Source organism: Lemur catta, chromosome 1 (assembly GCF_020740605.2).
Source record: "Lemur catta isolate mLemCat1 chromosome 1, mLemCat1.pri, whole genome shotgun sequence".
NCBI classification, from domain to species: Eukaryota; Metazoa; Chordata; class Mammalia; order Primates; family Lemuridae; genus Lemur; species Lemur catta.
The window spans coordinates 277,760,018-277,775,265 of record NC_059128.1 but is presented as its reverse complement, the minus strand read 5'-3'; the positions used below and the strand labels follow the sequence as shown (position 1 = coordinate 277,775,265).

The following is a 15,248-nucleotide window of genomic DNA, read 5'->3' as shown; positions in this document are numbered from 1 at the left end:
AAAACCAATCTCATTTGAAAGCAGTGAGTGTGGACTCCCCTGTGTCACAGAGATTGTACAAGGGGCTCAGGGAGTCATCTGAAGAATCACCCCAGGCTGCAGCTCAGAGAGGGGTGTGAACAGGTTAAGGAGCCTGTGTTGGGACAAAGAGATGGTCTGGACAAAGTTGCCAAAGCAGAAACATGAGTAAGATGAAAGAGGTTGCAGGGCAACCTTGCAAACATTCTGGGAAGGAACGTAGAACGAAAACCCAGCTGAAGAAACTAGCAGGAAAGAAATCATGTCCCAGTGAAAAAACGCATTCCTCCTGATCCTCCTCTACTTCTTCATAAGTAGAAAAACCCATAAAAAATACTCAAATATAACAAAACTGAATGAGATGCGAAGGAAGGTTGCAGAGCTAAGTAAACAGGATAAATCTTCATCCTTACAGAATCAACAAACTAGAAACAGCAAAGAATGGCTGGAAAATGGCCGAGGAGATCCAACTCCACGGCTCTGAGACCACCCAGTACATCGGTGGTTTTCAAAGCCCCGTCCCAGTGCCAGCAATGTCAGCATCACCTGGGAACTTGTTAGAAATGCAAATTCTCGGGCTCCACCCTGGACCTACTGAATTGGAAACCGTGGGGACGGGCACCAGCAATCTGTTGTAACCACTGGTGATCTCCATGCCTACTACAATTTTAGACTGTGTTCTTCTTCCTCTCAGGCTAAAGAGTTTGACATAGCAAAGTCGTTCAGCTCCAGATTCCGGATCTAGATACCTTTCTCCCAGGGAGATTTTAATGGATATTCCTTCTCAAGGACAGAAATAGGATCAAACTACAACATCAGGATTCATTCACTCATTGCACCAATATTTATTATGCATTAAGTGCCAAAGCAGGCATTCACCAGTTTTGTACAACTTTGTCATGGACCAGCTGGCCTTGAGGCTCAGTAGCATCTGGTGGCAGGAGGGCCAGGTAGACAGGGGTCTCAGCCCCCTCTTCCACAGTCCTGGAGCCGTAAGCCCCAGCCATGTCTGTCTTCACCCATCCAGGGCAGCATGCATTCAGTAGGATTCTGTCAGCTTTTCTCTTCTCATCCAGACGCCTGGCCAGGATTCTTGATAAGACCATGACCCCCAACTTGGACACCCCGTAAGCTGAGTTGGGCCAGCCTTCCCTCTCATGCACCTCGTTTTTTGTGTCCTCCACAAACTTTTTCATGAGGTCCACCAGGTCCCCTTCTGTGAGTGTCTCACATCGGAACTTTTCCTGCAGTTCTTCACTACAATTTTCAAGAGCTTTTAAACCCTGTAAACTACTGATGTTCACCACTCTCCCTGAAACAGAATAATAAAAATATGAAAGCTTGTCACAGAGAAACAATCCTTGGTCAAATATACCAAACACACAATTGAGTGGTATAGGTTTAATTGCTGATAAAAACAAAAAAGTGACTATAAAAGGTGTAAAATCTGTGCACCAGTGGGTTTTAACCTTTTTTTGCCCCCGTTCACCCAAGAGGAAGAACACACCTCCATCAGGACAGGGGCTTGCTTCCCTTCCACAGAGATTCTCCATGAGCTAGGAATGGTAGGACGTTGGTAGATTTACCAGGCAGTTTTCTAAAACCACATACACCCTCCAAGTGCTTATGAACCTGCTTTCTGAGGGACAATGCCCTTGCCCTAAGGACTAAAGCTCTCAGTTTCCTAGGTTTGCATAATTTCCTAGGGCCATGGGCAGCTACGTCTATCCCTGAGTGCCCCAAATCAGGGCCAAGCAATACCTGGGATTAACTCTTGTCTGTCCTTCATGATGGACACTTCGCCATGTGGAGTGGGTTGATTCTCCATCCTGGTTTTGATTTCATTACTTTTTAGTCCATGGTTAATAGATTCATATTCATTAAATTATGAATTAATGTTCATGTTGATAATTCACAGCTACTAAAGAGATAATTGTGAGGCTGGGTACAGTGGCTCATGCCTGTAATCCTAGAACTTTGGGAGGCTGAGGTAGGAGTATCGCTTGAGGCCAGGAGTTCGAGATCAGCCTGGGTAACATAGCAAGACCCCCCCCATCTCTACCAAAAAAAAAAGAAAGAAAATTTTGCCTATAAAAACAAACACGCAGGCCAAAAACTATACAACAAAGGGAGGTTCTTTTCTTACATATTATTCTGAATCCACATTCTCTGCATCCAATAGGAGCACTCAGTTTTATTACATTTCTGAATGGCATTCACCACAGTACATGTTTTGGGGGCACTGCCTATTCTACTGGACATTCTCATGGGCCCCAATTCCATATGGAGATACCCTCACTCTATCCTTGAAAACTAGTACCTCATATATCTCCCAATTTCCTAAGACCCTTCAGTATTTCTTTCCTTCCTTTTTCTCTCTGTCCCCAATGGTATTATGTAGTTCTTTCCAAACTTTTAATTTTGAAAAATTTGAAAACTATGGAGAAGTTGCAAGAATAGTTCAATAAGCACCCATACACCCTTCACCTAAGTTCACCAATTAACATTTTGCCAAGTTTGCTTTCTCCCTTTCTCTGTTTCTTTAAGTTGCAGATATTGTAAACTTCACCTTAAATACTTTAGTATATATATGGGAACAAGACCATTTCCCTACATAACAATTGTGATCACACTCAAGACATTATTATATAACACTATTGTCTAATAGTCCATAGTCAAATGTCACCAGTTGTCCCAATAATATTCATTTATAGTTTTTGTTTGTTTTAATCCAGAGTTCAATGTGGAATCATGGATTGCATTTGTCATCTCTTTTTAGTCTATTTTAATCTAGGATAGTTGACAATGACCTTTTTTGAAGACCCTAGACCATGATTTTACAGTATTTCCCTTAATTTGGATTAGTCTCATATTCTTATGATTAGATTCACATCGATATTTTGGACAGGAATACTACAACAACGATGTGTCTTCATTACATTCTAAACAACTCTGTTCTCAATAATTTGGCTGCTACAAGCAATTAAATTTTAAAAGGAAAGGAAGAAAGGAAAACACAAGTTACAGAAGCTGTGCCTTTGAGGAAATAAAAATCCTAAGGGGAGGAAGTGTCCTCTTTGATTTGAGGGCACACCTCTGGGAGAGAGGCCAGGGGGTGACAGCTAGCCTCATCAACCGGATGGGTCCAGTCAGCCCTGAGAAGGGCAGCACCGACACCACCACCACCACTCTCTGCTGAGGTCCTGGTGGCCCCACTGGTCCCGAGACACCTGCTGCCTCATTCTAGAAAGAGCGGGCAAGTAGCTCCCCCTGGTGGCGTAATAGTTGCTTAACCTATTTACTCAGCATCTTGAACAACATAGCCAAATAGAGTCCCCAATTTCAGATGCTTCCACCTATGATTTTTGACTTTATATTAGAAATTGTGCCCAGTGTACTCATACAACCATTATGTTTTTCAATTTCAGTACAATATTCAATAAATTATATTAGATACTCAAAACAATTAGAAAATAGGCTTTGTGTTCTGAGAACACTTACAGTAGGCTAGACTAAGCTATGATGTTCAGGTTAGGTGAATTAAGTGCATTTTTTTATTTGTCAGGAGTTTATTTCCACAAAAATCACAAATATCTCTTCATAAGAAACTTTTAATTTGATATGAAAAAATTCCTACTAGAAAATCTAGCCATTTAAATTATAAAAGATTTTCCCATATGGAACAAAAGTCCTTGCTGTCACTTCAGAAAAAAGTCTTGTCCTGCTGAGGAAGAACCAAACCAGCAATTCCTGTTATGTGTAAAAGTAAGAAGATGACTTGAATTCAGAGATGAAAGATTAAAATGGGAATTGTGAGTGAGTGTGGCAGACTTAAATCCTCTGATGATTCTTTTAGGGGAGCTATCAATTTACACTACCTTAAAATTAAAAATAAAAAAGGCATTGGAATATATGAACCTATTCATTTTATACAGTTATTTGACCAAATGTTTTTACTAAAATCTTAACACTCTAATGTAAGAATAAAACATATTGTAGGGAATATGTTGTCAAAATACAATACTTCCCTTATTGTCATAATGGGTTAGCTGTTAGCAGTTAGTTCACCATGAAAGACAGGGTGACCTTATGGAAAATAAACAGATTTAACCATTTGTAACTAAAGAAATGGTATATTTGAGCTAGCCTCAAAAGTAGAAAAGATCTTGTGCAACTATAAACAAATTATAGGTTGGTGTACAAGACTAATTTAAAAATATCAAAAGTTCAGTAGGTCAAATAGATAATAATTTGGATTAGCAATGTTATAAACTTCCTATAGAGTGAAGGATCTCTAAAAAGCTCATTTTGCAGCAGTGCCCAAACATGCAAAATAATCTGACAGTGGAGAGAACAATGACAGATGAGACAAGTCTCATGAAAGCATAGCCTCCAGAGCCACCCACATCAAGCCTTTGGGTGCATGAATGTGTCACTTTTTTTCTTTGCACCTTGTTTTCCTCGTTACACACCAGGCAGTCTTCTAGGCTCTGGAGATTCAGACATAATTCATGTCAAGTTCTTGGCTTCATAACCATCCCATGCCTTGCTCTGCCTCCATTTCCTCATTGATTGCTTCCTTGAGAGTTGCTGAGAAGTGCTGGGTTCTTCATGGGCTTTTGCTGCCTTCTCTTAAATGCATTTTCTACTTAAAATATTTTCAATTTACGATGAGTTTATCAGGACATAACTCTATCTTAAGTCGAGGAGCATATATAATTTTCTTTAAAGTTATGCTTTATAGCTAAGTAAAGAGTGTCTTTTAAATCAGTTTTGTATGTGGAGAAAGTGATTCTCTACAAATTAAAAGGCAGTGATGCTGTATTGTGCCCTCTGGGTAAACATGAGGTTTATTGAAAAGTCACAAATATTTGCATTGTGTTGTAAACCAGAGCTTCCCACCTTAGGAAGTAATGTTAGGGAGAACTGATGAACATAGTGATTCGCTCCTTCTGAGCGAATCCCACTCTTCCCGGAGCCTTCCATTAGCTTTCAGAATGGCTTTATTTACAATCATTTGATACTGTAATTCTTACTTCCTCAGAACCAATTATCTTAATGTGATGGAGTAAAGTCAAGAAATCTGGATACTATTTCCAGTTCTATTACTACCTGTCTGTGTGCACTTCTTTGCCTCAGTTTCCCTCTCTGTAAAGTGGAGGTGTAGGAACACAAGGTTTCTTCAATACCTTGTAGCTCTCAAATTCTATGATTTTAAAATTCATCAGGGAAAAGGATTCCTGATACTTAGTAAAAAGACATTCTTGGTTGGGTGCACTGGTTCATGCCTGTAATCCCACCACACTGGGAGGCCAAGGCAGGAGGATTGCTTGAGGCCAGGAGTTTGAGACCAGCCTTAGCAACATAGCATACCCTCATCTCTACAAAATATTAAAAAAATATTAGGCAGGCATGGTGGCACATGCCTGTAGTCCCAGCTACTCGGGAGGCTGAGGCAGGAGGATTGCTTGTGCCCAGGAGTTCCAGGTTGCAGTGAGCTATGATGATGCCACTGCACTCTAGCCCATGCAACAGAGCAAGCCCCTGTCTCAAAAAAAAAAAAAAAAAGAATCTTTTTTATCTCAATCTGGAAAGAGCCCCAGATATAAGAAGTGAAAAAAGCAAGGTAGCAAACATTATACTAAATGTCACCATTTGTGTAAAAAGAGGAGTTTTAAAACTATGCATTTATATTTACTTAGATTTGCATTTTAAAACTCCATTCCCTTGTCCCTGGGCACTCACCTCCTGTGCATCTGGACCCAAGGCTCCCCTCTACCAGCACCTGCAGCTCTACCTGCAGGCTTTCCACGATCCCATCCCACTAAGGAACTGATAAAGAGAAGTACAGGAGAACAAGTGCAACTCTCACCATCCTCCTTTTTAGGTTAAAAAATTTCTTCATTCAGAGATAATCGTTATTTAAAATGCTAAATTAAGGAAATAACAGTTCTAATAAAGAACTACAGAGTTCTTCCTAAGAATTACAGTTAAGTTGTTGAGAAATAAAATCCTCAGGGAAGCAGGTGTTCCCCCACCCTAGCACAGTTGTTATTTTATACTTCTGATTCTTTATTAATGACTGTCTCCCACACTAGACTCTCAGCTCCATGGATGGGATGGTCCCTATCTACAGTGCTCACCGTTGCACCCCCAGAATCCAGCATAATGCCTGGGATATGGTAGGCACTCAATAAACATATTTGTGGGAAAAGTAATAAAAATTATTTATTGAATACTTAGGAGTGTGGGCAAGATAGTTCCTAACAAAGAAAATGTCTTTTGGATTTTGTGAATCAGTTTGACAAAGCTTGGTACAAGAAGAAAGGATTACAAGGAAAGTCACAGTGCTAGAATAGATACTATGCCCAGTCCCGACATGAGCCAGGTGTGGGCCCATCACCTTGGAGAGCTGGAGGACTCGATGAGGTTGATCAGAGGCAAGAGACTTTCGGGGAACTGTAACATTCTGTCATTCCAGGGTTGAGTTCATGACATGAATCCTAAGAGGACTGTGACATATCATATATATCTTTGAAAACTAAAGTTAAGATGTTTGAATGAGAAACCAGACAATGAGAAAATACGGCAGCTTTTAATTTTTCCTCCTACATAGAAATAACTGGGTGATTCCTGCAGGGCAGCCCTGTTCCAGGGAGCCTGTGGCTTACTCCTTATGAAGATGCAATGTGACAGGCTACACACTGGACTTACCATGAGGTTTCATTATTGGCAGTAACTCAGTGCAGACATTTCTAGTGGCAAAAAAATTTGTCTTCAGTGTCATCTCAGCTTGAATGTCAAAGGGCGTTGGATCATCAACTTTTAGGAAGAGAAAGAAACAAAAAGAAAGTCATACATTTCCCCCTGAAACTCATATGACAAAGTGGATTCTATCTCATAACAACTAATTAAAGGAAAAACAAGCTAACTTTAAAACAAATTGTAACCCCCTAGGTTGGTGGTTCTCAAACTTTAGTGTGCATCAGAATCACCCGCAGGGCCTGTTAAAGCACAGCTTTCTGGGCCTCACCAGCAGAGCGCCTGATTCCGGGCTGGAGCTCTCGGAAGTCTATCAAATTCCCAGGTGGCTGTCACAGCTACCGGTCTCCAGCCGCTCTTTGAGAACACCTGGCTTTGATCACTGCTTCTCAAACTGGGATACACATAGGAGGTACCTGGGGATTCTGCTAAAATGCATATTTTGATTCAGTAAGGCCTGAGATTCTGCTGTGCCAAGGTTTGCCCAGGTTTGCAGTTATGACTGGTCCATTTTCCACACTTTGAAAGGCAAGGGCGTCCAGCGCGCAAGTCCCTCCACCTGTTGTCCAGGAAGCTGGGTATTTACTCACAGATCCCTTATCCAATGGCTGAGGGCTGCTCCAGGAGGTGGTAATCCCCTATTTACGCCCCACCTCCCCAGCTTGCAAGTAGCCCGCAGGCTGAGTTGTAGGTGCCGACAGGGAGTCTGGGTCCCCTTCCACAGCAAGGTCAGCGCCCCGGGCCAAGGTACGGGTAGAGACCTCTGCTCCGCCATCCTTCATTTTCTCGGTGGGTCTCCCAGGCTTTTCTTCCCACGGGGTTGTAAGTAAAGCTGGCCTGTTTAGTTCTTTGTACCCTCAGCACGTGGCAGCTGAGTAATTTTAGCAGTTAGAATACGTAATCTAGATTCCCACCCCCCGCCCCCCACCCCCGAAAATGTTCTTAAAAACCACATGTGCATGTATTATAACAAACATAAGCTCCCTGGGAGAGGGAATTAAGGCTCGCTTCCTTTTTGCCGGAGCCTATTAAAGCTCTCCATTAAAAAAAAAAAAAAAACCTATGAAGTCCGCTAATGTGCAAGTGCGCGCTAATCGTGTTCTAGCGATTCACTTCCTTTCGCGAGCAAATGCCTCCGGGCATCTATGAATGAGCCCTTTCAAGGGAAGTGAAAGCCCAAAGTGAGCTTGGAGACCCTTCACAGAGAAAATATTTCTCGCATTGGACACAAAGCTGATGAGTGTGGCAGGGCTTGGCCCCTCCTAGGAGGCCAGTTTTCTTGCAAATAGCAGCTGACAGTTCGGGGAGGGCCCCGGGCAGCGCACAAGCCCGCACAGGCCGGCGGGCGGGGCGCGCTGTGTCTGTCGCCCGGGCCCGCCTGGCGCTCAGCGAATCACGGAAAGGGAAAACCGGCTGCGGGAAGCCAGAGCTGAGCGCATCCCTAGAGGCCGGCGCCGCCCTCCTCGATCACTCAAGTGGGTGGGTGGGGAGTCCGCGGCTCCCTGCCCCGCACCCTCGGAGCGCCCGGGAACGTCCTTCCCCCAGTCCCCGCACCTACTCTTGAAGGCGATGCCCGCGTTGTTGACCAACACGTTGAGCCCCCCGTACTCCCTGCGCAGGAAGTCGCGCAGGGCGCGGATGCTCTGCAGGTCGTCGATGTCCAGTTGGTGGAAGCGCGGGCTCAGGCCCTCGGCCTGCAGCTGCTGCACGGCCGCCTGGCCCCGCTCCGCGTCCCGCGCCGTGAGCACCACGTCCCCCGAAAACTGGCGGCACAGGTCGCGCCCGATAGCGAAGCCGATGCCCTTGTTGGCGCCGGTCACCAGAGCCACGCGGCTGCAGGACGACATGGCCCGGTGGGGCGCTCGGGGAACCTGCGTGGAGAACCGACCGGGCTTCTGACCGGGGCGCGCACAGCGGAGCTGGACAGAGTCAGAGCAGCCGCGCAGAGGAAGTTCTGGGACCCAGCCCTGGGAGTCCTAGACATCAAGGCTCCGGGCCTCGGTCCCTCCCCTCTGAGGAGGGGCCGTCTGTTCCTGAAGGTTTCGTAACGCCCCAACTCCCGGGCCCGCCCTCTGCCCGCGCTGCGCTGTCTTTGATCCAGGCTCCGCGCCCAGGGAGCTGTGCTTCCCCCGGAGCCAAACCGATGGTGACGGGTCAGTAGCGGGCTACAGATTCGCGCAGTGGAACTGAAGAAATTGTTTGGGGAGAACCCCAAAGAGAGGAAAGCGAGAGCTGAGTAATTTTCTTGGGCGTGCGCCCATCGTCCACTGCAAAATGCGAATGTTTTTTCCTAAGATGCAGTGAAATAACTTGGACATAGTAACTGCTTCTCTGGACATAGATCCCTTTGCTTGCTCAAGAGAAATTCAGAATTAGGTCTCCTGTGGGTAGACTTAACAGGTGTGGGCAGGCCATGTGGCACTGATTCCCAGTGCGTCCCCAGGTGGGAGGAAATTTTCACTGTGGGTCCACCGTTTAGTGGAAATTTTTAATTTGATCCTTACATAACTCTTACAAATGATAAAATTATCTGCATTTACGTTTGTCCAAGGAGGGTAGATATCTGCATAGATCTAAATTGATATATGTATCTTCTTCCCAGTGAGATGTGGGTACCCGGGAACAAGTCCAACTGAAAACAAATTCCCGAGGGTGTGTCAAGATGTGGGCACAAAATTAAAACTCCATCCATGTTCAGTGTAATCCGTGTGTTTGATCAGTGACTCAGACTTGGGGAGAACGGTGATCTTGTCATGACTCAGCTTTTCCCAGGCAGAGCTGGCTAAGCTGCCTGTACTTCTGTTACCCTAGTGCACCTTCTCTTCCAAGTCCACACCTGAGGTCAGGAAGGTTGCACCCCGGCTGTGATCACTGAATGTGCCTCAACCAGTATTTTGTTCTTTTTTTTTTTTTCCTGAAGATTATCTGGAATCCTATTTTAAGGATAGAGGGGGATATTCAGGGTTTCCATTTCTTCTTGGGTGAGCTTAATTTGTGTTTTTCTGAAATGTATATTTCATCTAAATTGTTGATCCTATTGACACAAATTTGTAGTATGCCTTTATTATCCTTTTAATATTGGTAACGATACTTCCTCTCTCATTCCTGACATTAGTAACTTGTCTTGCATATTTTCTTCCCCATCTGTCTGGCTACAGGTTTATCAATTGTTTAGATTTTTCTCAAGGAATCAGTCTTTGGTTACATTGATCTCTTTTTCTCCTCCTCCCTCTCCACGATTATATTGGTTTCTGTTCTGATCTTTATTTCCTTTCTTCTTCTCTCTGTGGATTTTATTTACACTTTTTCTGGTTTCTTACTGTGGAAGCAGGGGGCATTGATTTCAGACAGTTCTTCTTTTCTAATGTGGGCATTAAATGGTGTAAATTTCCCTTAAGTACTACTTTAGATGTTGTGTTTTCAATTTCATTCAGATCAAAATACTTTCTAATTTACATTTTGATATCTTTGACCAAGAGTATTTTGAAGTATGTTTTTTAGTTCCCAACCTATGTGATGATTTTCTCACTATCTAGCTGGTGTTGATTTCTAACTTAATTCCATGTGGTTAGAGAACTTCCTTTGTATGACTTAACTCCTTTTTAAAGAGTTTCAAAATCTGGAGAGATATTATAGCATGTTCTTATGTAATAATCTCCGAGAGGTAACAATTCGAGGGAAGAGGGGAGAACACAATGCGTGGGAACAGCAAGGTGGGTGGATGCAAGACTCAGGTGGGGCGTGGCCTGGGGAGCAGTGCACCTCTTCTCTGGTGACAGAGAGAAGGCAGAGTGTGTGGGTTTAGATGCAAGCGTGTTAGGGCAACCAAGGCATTGAGGGTATCTCTGATTTCTTTGAGGGGTGAGAGATTGGAGGTCAGCATTGAGAGGGTTTCATTTGGGAGACTTGAGGAAAGAATAACAAAGAATAACCACTTTGCAGACAGGGAAAGTGAGGTTATGAGGGAATTAGGCAGCACTGACTGGCTGAATTGGGGACTCATTTGGGATCCGTGGTCATAAAGGTCAGGAGAGCTGGGTCAGCCACCTCTGATTTCCCCGCAGCAGCTGGTGCAGGCGAGGGTGCAGTGGCTAAGTGTGAGGGTTGGTGTTTTGCCAGGCTCATAGGACAGAGTGGAGGGTGTTTGTGAGGCAAGGAATATAGTGAAGGAGTATGGCCACTGTGGACAGAAGGACATGACAGGCTGGAGTTTGCAATGGAGGACAATAGGCCTAATGGAATGGCAGTCTTCCAGGGCAGGGGATCCTGGAGTCAACATGGGACACCTTGAGACAACGTGACCCCCTCCAACCCCGCTCACACACATCAATGAAGGGGTGTGGGGTGTCGTTTTGGGAAATTCTGTTGATCATAGCAGTGGTTCCCAAACTGTGCATATTGGAATCCCTGCAGATATGTATTTTTTTAAAGTGTTGCTAACTGGCCTACATCCCCAGAATGTTGTGCTTTGATTGATCTGGGGTGTGACCCAAGCACTGGGAGTTTTAAAGGCTCTCCAGGTGATTCCAATGTGCAGCAAAGTTTGAGAGCATTGGGTTATAGTGACAAGGTTAGTTGGATCAAAGTGAGGTGCTCTTCAAAAGAGCCTGGGGTCTTTGAAAGAGAAAAGAGGAGAAAGAGTTTGGAAAGGGCTCAGGGTATTGTGGACAGAATAGTGCCCCTCCCCCAAGAGGACCACTCCCAATCCCCGGAGCCTGTGAATGTTGCTGTCCGTAGCAAAAGGGATTTGCAGATGTGATTGAGGATCCTGGTGTGGGGAGACTTTCCTGGGTTAACCCAGTGAGTCCAGTGTATCCGTAAGGCTCTTTGTTAGAGGGAAGCAAGAGGATGAGAGATGAACATGTCAGAGATATCTGAAGATGGAGGAAGCAGCAAAAGACAGCAAAGGGGCCCTTCCCTAGGGCCTCTGGAAGGAACACAGCTCTGACACCTGGACTTTAAGACTTCTGGCCTCCAAGATCATAAGATAATAAATTTGTGTTGTCTTAATCCATGAAGTTTGTGGTCATTTGTGACAGTACCCATAGAAAGTGACTATAATTACAAGAGGATTCCCAGCTCATGTCCAGGGCTGAGGGTAAACACCTTTCACTTGTAGCTAGCACACTTAGCATTGCACAAAGGATTGGAATTGTGAGCAAATCTTTTAAGAAAAGGACAGAAATGTGAAATTTGAAATTTTGATACATTCCTGAGGGTGCAAGTAGAATGAATTCAAGGGAAAAAGCCCCTTGACACCATCTGCCCCATGAAAAATCTGAGCTAGCTGGACCTGTGTCACCTGAAAGCAGAAGTGACGAGGCAGTTCCAGTGCCTGAGGCAGATCTTGCCACCTGCATGGCCACGTGCACAACTTCAGAAGAGTTATGGGTTCTGGCTGGGTTCATTGCTGTGATTCTTTTATAACTGGCTTTGCTGTCACTTAGCCAGGCAATTATCCCTTTGTGTGTCCTAAATCATTAGGGTCAGAACCAAAGGCTTCATCAGCATCATGGTATGTCCAGGGTTCTTTAAAAGGGCTGTTGAGGTGTGAGGGGCTGCGTGTCCACAGTGTGCCTGCAGTGACTAGGTGAGCACCTGTTAGGTACCAGGCGTGTTCAGGAGTGAACAGTTGGTGGGTGGGAAGCTCCCTGCTGCAAAGCTCCAGCTCTGCTACTTACTGTGTGATCTCGGGCAAAGTTCTCCATCTCTCAGTGCCTCAGTTTGTTCATCTGTAAACTGGGAATAATTATAGTGCCTCTCTCTTATGATTGCTGTAAGGATTAAGTAAGTTAATATTATAAAAGTACTTAGAGCAGTACTGACAAATGGCAACACTGTATAATTGTTTGCTATTATTATATTCAGCAAAGGGAGGCAGACAACAGTCTAAAACCAATATGCTCATTTGTTTCCAGCCATTTCCTGACGTCCTCCTGGATAACAGGAGCTGGGTGAGGCACAGTCGTGACTCTGCCAGAATTTCTGTGCTGGGGCAGATAACGTGGGCAGAGGGGGGAGGCGAGAAGAACCTGTCTGTAACCTCACCTGAAAGGGAGCACTGCTCACTCCTGTCATGTTCTAAGGATGTCTGGGTTGCAGAGGGCAGGCCTGGGCAGGCCTGGGGCCTTTTGTGTTTCTGGAAGCGAGATTAAGGTCAGGTTCCAGAGTCACATGAAGAGGTCAACAAACAGCTTGGTAACTCCCCACCTCCTCCTCTTGGTCCCCATTCTTCATTCTCTGCCCTTCGCAGGGGTGGGTCATAAAGTGGTTTAGAGTCACAACAATGGGGCTGTGAGTGCCATGGGAGGTGGCAGTGAGAGGGCAGATCCTGTGGTGCCACCTCACCTAACTGCCGCCTCACCTTCTTTCCCTGTGTGTTCTGTCCCTGAACACTGGGGATGGGGTTATCCAGGTCCTGGTAGGGCTGGAGCAGGCAGAGCAAGCAGCTATGTGATGGTATTATTGAGGTCTCCATGGTGGTTGTCCCTTTGGTACCCTGGAATTGGTTTCTGGTCTCTATATGCAGAGTGACTTGGGGAAAAGGGTGCTACTTGTTGTGAAGCCTGCTGACTCAGAAGATATTCTCCCTGCAGATGTGGTAGGAACCAGTTTGTGTGTGGTGTCTGCAAGGCTGGGCTCCATGCCCAGAAAGGAACCGGCCACACCCTTGCTTAGCTGGAGAAGGGCCCCCAGCAGGCTGGTGAAACACCTGAGCTGGGAAATGTGGATCCAGGCGCCCTTACGCCTGTCCTTGGGACCTGCATCACTGCTTGTTCTAAAGCCTGTTTTTGCCTCTTATCTTGGCAGAGTGTTGCCAAAGCTGGGGAAAAACAGCCTTTCGCATACATTTCTGGTAAGTGGGATATACCTCCTCCTTGGAGAGCAATTAGGCCCTGTCTGTTGAAATGAACGACGTGCATCTCTTCCTGGAAGGGGAATTGTGGGGGAATTTGTCCTACAGATACCTTCCCTTACATGTGAAACAGCAGCAGGTCAAGGATGGTCTTTATAATGGACTCTCAGCCAGGTTGCTGCAAAGGCCACAAATTAGTCAGTAAGATGATAATGGTTGCAACTTTTTAAAGTGATAAATTATAACCTCTTTACTGTTACAAAAACTACTTGAACACTCACTGATTTCTTTGTAAACTCCCAGTAATTGTTTTGGGCCCCTTTGTACTTAGTACTTGCTGCCAGACAGTGCCCTCTCGTGGTTTGGTGGCCGCACTGCATGGCATATGTATCAGTTCCCTAGGGCTTCCCCCCAGAGTTCCACAGTGTGGGCTGATGGCAAAGCAAATTTATTCTCTCATAGTTCTGGAAGCCAGAAGTGTGAGATCCAGTTGCCAGCCATGCTCAGTGTGAAAGCTCTGCCTTGATCACTTGCTGGTTTTTGTGTGTGATCCACAGCTGCCTTCTGTACCGTGGGTCTGTGTGTCTTCTCCTCTTCGTATGAAGACATTAGTCACTGGATTTAGGGCCTTCCCTAGTCTAGAATAACCTCATCTTAACTAATTACATCTGCAAAGACCCTATTATCAAACGGTCACATTCTGAGCTGGCAGGTGGACAGGAATTTGTGTGTGTGGGGGGGAACTATAGAGTCAACTCACTATAGAATGTCTCTTTAACATTTCTATTGATCTGTTGTATTTAGACCAATACATACTTTGCCTGATGTGTGTATCATGAATTCTTGTCTCCGTGTCTCAGTCCATTTGTGCTGCTATGAAAAATACCTGATACCGGGGAATATATAAGTAATAGAAATCTAAATTCTGATAGTTCTGGAGGCTAAGCGGTGGAAGATCAAGGTCCCGGCAGGTTCAGTGTCTGATGAGGGCCTGGTTTGTTTCCATTTTGACTCCTTGTCTCCCCACCCTCCAGAGGGGATGGACACTGTGTCCTCTCCTGGTAGAATGGCAAAAGGGAGGGAAGCAGCTCCCTTGTACCTCTTTGATAAGGTCACTAGTCCCACTCCTGAAGGCAGAGCCCTCAGGACCTAATCACTTTCCCCAAATTGCCACCTTCTAATACCATCCATTTGGTGATCAATTTATAGTTCAACATATAAATTGGAGGGATACATACATTCAAACTATAGCAGCTCTTATACAATTTGGTTTTGTTTTGATACAATTTGTTCTCAGCTCTTACAATGATAGAAAAATGAGTCTATCTATTGGTATAATTTGAATATACCCTCTGAAACTCATGATCAAACTTAATCCCCAATATAAACCGTATTAAGAGGTGGGCCCTTTAAGAGGTGATTGCATCATGAAGGCTCTGCCCTCATGAATGGGTTAATCCTTTTATGGATTAATTGATTAATAGATTAATGAGTCATCAGGAGAGTGGGTGTTACCAGGAGAGTGGGTCTGTTACAAAAGCCAGTTGGCTTTCCCTTGTGCTCCCCTTGCCATGTGACCCTGAACCATCTTAGGTCTCTGCAGAGATTCCCC

The 15,248-nt window shown here is 44.9% G+C and overlaps 1 protein-coding gene across 1 annotated transcript; it reads right to left on the bottom strand.

Moving 5' to 3' along the window:
* Window positions 1-839: 839 nt before the first annotated feature.
* On the bottom strand, window positions 840-8,896 carry LOC123630725 (carbonyl reductase [NADPH] 3). The gene is made up of 3 exons (XM_045540634.1): window positions 8,339-8,896; window positions 6,733-6,840; window positions 840-1,330 (listed from the first exon to the last, which is right to left on the bottom strand). The coding sequence occupies exons 1-3, from the start codon at window positions 8,625-8,627 to the stop codon at window positions 894-896; spliced, it is 834 nt and encodes a 277-aa protein (XP_045396590.1). The 5' UTR covers window positions 8,628-8,896; the 3' UTR covers window positions 840-893.
* Window positions 8,897-15,248: the final 6,352 nt, after the last annotated feature.